The following is a 6653-nucleotide window of genomic DNA, read 5'->3' as shown; positions in this document are numbered from 1 at the left end:
CACTGTAATACAACTGAGACACTGACAATGACATGGGCAGGCAAGGGGCTGTTGGACTACAACTCCCATCATCAGTCTCACCCAGCCGATGTTCAGGGATCTTGATGGCTGTAATCCAGCACCAAGTTGGGCAAGGCTGGTCTAGAGTTTGAGGGCAGTTCTGCCATTTGAGGCTTTTGTCACCATAGCATTGTGAATGGCAACCAGAACGAGCCAGGAAAGGCCACGAAACCAATGGAGAGAGGTGGTAAATGAATGTTGTGTGCTGATTTTGATCCTAACTTGCCAGTTCTTTGACCAGTCGGTTCATTTCTTAAATGGAAGGAAAAAGGATCAGAAATCACCTGTCAAATAAAAGTGATCACTAATAAAGAAAAGTTATGTCAGAATATGGTAAACCAGGTATAAGAGGCTAAGCCATGGTTTGACTTGGCATTCCATGTGGACCCTGAATTGTTGCCAGTTTCTCCCAAGCAAACTATGGCCATCAAACCATCAGGGCTGGGGGAACAGCAAAATGGATGCCATTTGTTTCCTTTGGGTACCCACAGCTTTGTTCATTCAGGCGAAGCCATTGTTTGGCTTAGTGTGATGTGTGAACCCAGTCATAGTTTGGTGTGCGTAGAGCAAGATTCTCAGAAGCAACCTTTTCTTCCTTTCTTGACAGTGTCCACCGTGTCAACTTCTTTGGTACCTCTGAATAGCAGACAGTGATGCATTTCCCAGGGGGAAATCTGAGTCACGTTAGTAGTCATTTTGAAAAATGCCACCTAGAAAAAGCAACCCGATTAATTTATGGAGGTTTTCAGAGCAGAACCAAAAACACACTGTGGCTGGCACAGAGCAGGAACTGTTAACCCGGGTAGATAATTTGATAAGTACTGGTCTCTGAGGCCCAGTCTGACCCCAAAAAGGCTTGTTGTATGTGCTGGGAGGGGATTTCAACAGTATTTGGTGGCCTGGCCCCAAAATGGCTACCAGTACCAACATCTGACAGGTACCAGTTGTAGTTGCTGCATTCCTGCTGGGCACCAAAACTGATCGGCTACTTCAGGAGTTACGGGGGGGGGGTGCGCTTCCATCCATTGCTGCTATCTTTCTAATACTGTACTGTAATTTCTTAGGTCCAACACCAGCCCCGACCGCCGCCGCCCCCCGTAGCTTTGCCGCCTCCTTTTCCTCATGGTGGCCTTTCCCTCCGCCGACCCCCAACGCCCTCCCATTTCCCCATTTATTTATTTTTTAAAAAACCTCACAACCCTCATCCCAGTTGCCACCGGGGGCAGGAATCTCCTATTCCCACCCCCAGTAGGCAGTTCACTCCCAGGCTCCGGCATCGTGGTGGTTGTTTGGAGGTGGGGGGGAGGAGAGAGAGACCCTTGTCGTCCAATCCCTCCGCGCTTATCCAACTATAGCTCTATTTTCAAGCCCCCCCCCCCCCAGCTCCGATCTCTCTTCCTCTCCCGGCGTGCCTGATTCAAGGCAGCCGAAAGGCGCGCTGGGTCCTCTGCGCGTCTTTGCCATGCGTCTCCTCTGGAGCTGAAACGCACCGGAGGGCTGCGGAGCCCCCGCTCGCCTACGACGAGGAGCGCGCGCGTCCCGCCCGCCCGCCCACCCTTCCTGCTCTCTCGTGGCGGCGTTACAAGCCAGCCTCGACGTATCTCCCCCACCCCCAGCCCCCCGAAAGGAAAAAAGGAAAAAAAGGGGGGGAAAGCCCCCTTCCAAAAGCTGCGTCCTCCTGCCTTTCCAAATTGCAAGAAGAGGCTGCAGCAAACACCCAACACCACCATTATTACCACCGCCGTCGTCGTCGCCACCTCCTCCTCCTCCCTTTCTCCTTTTGGCAGCACCAGGACGTCCGGTGTGGTGCTGCTGCTGCTGCTGCTGCTGCTGCTGCTGGGGGCAGCGCGCACGCGAGCTCGCCTTCGGCGCCTGCCGCTTGCTTTCTTCCGAGGTGCCTGGCCGGGCGGGCGGGCGAGCGCGGAGGCGACGAGAGCGCGGCTGCAGCCCAAGCCAGGAGCCACGATGAGCGCGCGAGGCGAAGGAGCCGGCCAGCCCTCGACTTCGGGAAGCGCCGCCGCCGCCGCTTCCCAGGAGCAACCTGCCACCTCGGAGCCCCCGAAGAGGGGTCGCGGCAGACCCAGGAAGCAACCCCAAGTTAGTAGCCTGGACGCGGAGAGCGCGCGCAAAGCCGGGTTGGCGGAGGAGGAGCGGGGGGGGGGGGGACACCGGGAGGGCACGTGCCCGGCGGCGAGGAAGCGGCGCGTGGTTGGAGATGCGGCGGTGGTGGTGGTGGTGGTTGCTGCTGCTGCTGTTATTGTTGTTGTGGCGGCGGGTGCATTTGCTGACTGCGGGAAAGAGGATGGGGGGGGGAGTCCCTCTTGGCGAGGACAGAGGAACGTGTGTGTGTGTGCTGGATTGTCCGTCTGTCTGTCTGTCTCTCCGGGCGCGCGCGCGCGCTTGTTTCTTTTTAAAAGGCGAAAACTTCCCTCGGCCTTTCTCTATTGTGTGACCGGGAGGGTTTATTTGGCTCTGGAGCGCAGAGCAGCTCGGATCCCACCAACCGGCGCTCCGAGCAGATTTTTAAACTGGAGGGGTGTGCAAGGGAAGCAAGCAGGCAGGCTGGGCTCCCCGACTGCCTTTGCTACGTCTCAGTCTTGTGTGTGTGTGTGTGTGTGTGTGTGTGTATAGTTGGTCTCCCAGAGGGCACTGCCGTCCCCGGTCCTCCTTATCTTGGCTATGGGGGGTTTAAAAAACGCGCCACACTCCGGTGCGTGTGTACAAAAGGAGACCCTCCCTGATCGCCTGCGTGTCTGCGTTATCACATTCCACCCCACGCACCGGGAAACTCGGCTTGCTTTTTTTTTTAAAGGGAGGGGTGATTTGGGCTTGGGGGACCCCCCCCCACAAATCTCCTCGGGCACATTCTGGCAACCCACAATCGAGCTGGGTTTTGCTCGCCGAGCATATAAGAAAGACGCCTGGCTTTCGCTGCCTTTTTGCACAAGGCAGTGGGGAACGCCAGAAATACTTTGTACTTCTCTAAGTAAACAGGCCAGTGGGGATACCGGGCTTTTTTCTCTACTACACACACGCACACAAGTCTGCGAATGCAACCAATTAAGCATTGCAGTTGTAGCTCTGCGGAGCCGGCATGGAGAAAACTGCATCCTGGCCGGGGTTGCTGTTGCTGTGCTGCTTGCAGTGTTTTCGAGATCCTCGGAAATAGCGATCGGGCAATAAGGAGACGCGAAGTGCATTTAAAACTTGACTTCCGCGGGCTTTTCTCTCCCCCCCCCTTTTCTTTTTTAAAAAAGTTTACTTCATTCATTATCGTCAAACCACTTCCTTTCAGAGCAAATCAGATGATCAGCAAACCGATCTGAGCCCAGAAACGCCTCTGAAAGGGCGCCTCTTAGAGCGAGGGTGGATGAGCACCCCCAAAGTCCTCACGCCCAGCCGCTCCTACGTTCACCCCCCTTTCTCGAGTGAAATGCAATAAAATACCTTTCGGAAGGATTGCAAGCCCCCTCCCCTTGCGTTACCTTTGTTGAGCTATCACGACGTTCCTTCCCCTTCCCAGCTCACCCACCTACCCCAGCCCGTTTTTTTGTTTTCGCAAAAAGTGTGTGTGAGAGAGATTTGAGAATGGAATGTTTAGGGTTTCAGTGGATTTCACAGAAAGAGCCCCCCTCTCCAATGTGTCTCCCCTCCCCCCCCCCAGTCAGAGTTCAGCATTGTTTCTGTTGTGACTCCTTTGGAAGGATATTGTGTCACTAAATTTCCTTTCTAGCCCAAGAGTTTACCAATAGGGAGAATTCCAAGACTCCTTTAACAAACTGAATTTAATTAGTCTTACCGCATCCTGTAATCCAAATGAAATGTTCAGTATTTGGAAGTGGATGTGGAGGAGATGGATATATATTTTCTTTTAGTTCATATGATTCACTGGATAAATATTTGGAATATCTGAAAACTGAAATCATATTCAGATGATGATTTTATTTACTATCAAACAGAGAAGCCATTGGGCAGCAGAGTGAAAACAATCAGTGTTTTTATATACCTTGGAGCCCAGGCTTACCAGGACAGCACTCCACACAATATATAACGTTAAGCTATAGAACAAGACACAACTCTCTTTGTAACTTTCAGATTTTTTTTTTTTTTAAACTATAATTTAGACAGACTTCAGTATTTTAGGTTCTTTCATATTGGAAATCTACATCGAAATTAAACCTCTTATGTGATTGCAAATGTAAATCAAATGAGTAATTATAAATCGATTGTGAAAAGCCATGAATGGTTAGAATTGCAAACGTCATCCTTGATTATAAAGGTTGGGGAAGTTTATATAAAGAATGGAAAGAGTGTCAGAGCATACACACATTTTCATTAGTTTGTCATTCACTTCCAGTAGGCATGAACAAATGTTTTAGTAAAATGCACTCACGTTAATGTTTTTCTGCTCTTTTTATTTTATTTCACTATTGAAACTGATTGAGTAACTGACACTGTTTGTTTTGTGCATGTTAAGTGTCCTATGTTGTGTTTCAGATCTTTATTGAGATTCTTGCCACAATAGCATGTTTTCCTGTGTTTAGGAACCAATGGGAGAGCCATCTCCTAAAAGACCAAGAGGAAGACCTAAAGGAAGCAAAAACAAGAGTCCCTCTAAAGCAGCACAAAAGGTGAGGTTTGCTCATATTACCACCCACCTATCAGTCACTGTCCAAAGGATTTCAGTTGTGGAACATCTAATCTGCAGAGTTTGTGCCATTTTAATAATATTTCATGAAGGGGTGTTGTAGGAGCAGCCAGTACATTCCGGGGCAGTTTTCCTTCCATTCTGAAATTAGCAATCCTTGGTTGCTACTTAAACATATTTAAGTTCTGCACTCTAGGGTGCTGCTGTAGAAGAAATAAAAATTGAGTGCTGAGAATTAAGTACATTTTGAATGTCTTATCACTAAAAATGCTAATTCTGCAGGCTTCTACGTTATATTCAAACTGCTGCAGCTGAGTGTTTCATTAAACGTGTGGATGGGCATAAAACCAATGATGCCTTGGTGAGAATCAGAACGTTTCTGAAAAAGTGTTAATTATCAGAAATTATTATAGGGCGTGTTCTAGGGCACTATGCTAACTTATGCCTTATGTTCTTTGCTGGATTCATTTTGGAGGCAAGTTTTTGAAAGAAAACAGAAACAATTTTTTGAACCATCATTAAAGTTTGAATATTCTCAGGAGATGGGAGACACCAACAGATTAGTTGTAATGAAGGGGTGGTTTTTGAAAAGTTGGTTTTTGAAAAGACTTTCAGGTTCAGTGGAAGTGAAAGAACTTTTTTATCTAACAAATGTACAAATACTGGGCTAATAATATTTTTTTTTTTACCAGAAGAATACTAGTGACATTAAGAAACAGTTGTATGGAGCTTTGAAAATAAACACTGGAGTCATGTTTCTGTAGACAAGTCACCCAGCAGTTAGCACCAGCACTCTTAATTTACAAGTACAGTGGTACTTTGGGTTACAGACGCTTCAGGCCCCATTAGCTAAAGTGGTACCTCAGGTTAAGAACAGTTTCAGGTTAAGAACGGACCTCCAGAACGAATCAAGTTCTTAACCCAAAGTACCACTGTATATTGTTGAAAACAAAGTCTTACCAAACCTGGATGTCAACTGTGGTGTATGTTCTTTAGCTGTGTAATTGTTAGAAGCTATGTGGCAGAATGCCTTTTAGAAGATTGTTGTGGGCTCCCCAGATTATAGATAATTTTTAGTATGGTGGTTTGTGCTTGTGGGAATTAGTCCTGTTATGTTTGATAGTTTTCAGGGTTATAAAATACCACAGCAAGTTATGATAAATTTTATTTTATTTAGGGACTGACTGTGGTCTTGTGTCTGTTTTATTTTAACTTTTGGATATCATTACAGAAAACCTTTCCCCTTCTCTCTCTCTCTCTCCTCTTCCCCTTTTCTCTCTTTAGCAGCTGAAGTTTAAAAAGGTATATTCAGCCAGCTAAGTGGTCCATTCCATTTTGTTAAGGGTTTTGTCACCCTAGCCTCCCTGTAGCATTCTTAGTTGGCTGTCCTGTAGTTTTCGAGCAGGGCTGGTTAACTTGTGGTCCTTCAGATGCTGTTTGACTCCAGCTCCCATCAGCACCAGCCAGCATAACCAGTGGCCAGGAATGATGGGAGTTGGAGTCCAATAACATCTGAAGGGCTGTAGGTTAGGTACCTGTGCTTTAGAGATATATATCGAAAAGAGATATATATCTACAACGTTGCAATCATACACACACTTACTTGGGAGCGCAAGTAGCACTGAACACACTGGGCTTACTTCTGAGTAGATATAAGATTACATTGTAAGTGGTCAAGCAAAAGTAAGTGTTAGGGATACTCTTTATAATATGCAGTTAAAATTGCGTTTACAGCAAGGAACGTTTAAACATTTATAGAGCTTAAACAACAAATAAACTTCCTACCAAAATTATTTTCATGCGCACACTATTGATTTCAGTGGGACTTAAAAGGATGCTTAGGATTGCAAGCCTATGGAGAAATAATAATCAGCCTACATTTGTAGGAACATTTTGGAATATAGAGTGAATTTTAGGAAGAATTATAGACTGAAGCAGTTTAATT

General features: G+C 47.0%; 1 protein-coding gene and 1 long non-coding RNA gene across 3 annotated transcripts in view; one reads left to right on the top strand and one right to left on the bottom strand.

Moving 5' to 3' along the window:
• Positions 1 to 551: 551 nt before the first annotated feature.
• LOC309350903 lies at positions 552 to 1899 on the bottom strand. Its single transcript, XR_014160582.1, has 2 exons — positions 1800 to 1899; positions 552 to 770 (listed from the first exon to the last, which is right to left on the bottom strand). It is a non-coding gene; the product is annotated as an uncharacterized lncRNA (long non-coding RNA).
• Positions 1486 to 6653, top strand: part of HMGA2 (high mobility group AT-hook 2) — a 137765-nt gene continuing 132597 nt past the window's right edge. The window contains exons 1-2 of one of the 2 annotated variants that reach the window (XM_081878149.1): positions 1486 to 2157; positions 4605 to 4691. In XM_081878149.1, coding sequence (XP_081734275.1) covers positions 2026 to 2157; positions 4605 to 4691 — 219 coding nt within the window. In that variant the 5' untranslated portion in view covers positions 1486 to 2025. The remainder of the gene's footprint in view (positions 2158 to 4604; positions 4692 to 6653) is intronic. The other variant, XM_081878150.1, reaches the window with a different exon arrangement.

The sequence above is a fragment of the Podarcis erhardii genome, assembly GCF_964252035.2.
Source record: "Podarcis erhardii genome assembly, chromosome: 10".
Lineage (NCBI taxonomy): Eukaryota > Metazoa > Chordata > Lepidosauria > Squamata > Lacertidae > Podarcis > Podarcis erhardii.
The sequence above is the reverse complement of the archived record's forward strand: the minus strand, read 5'-3'. Positions and strand labels throughout refer to the sequence as shown.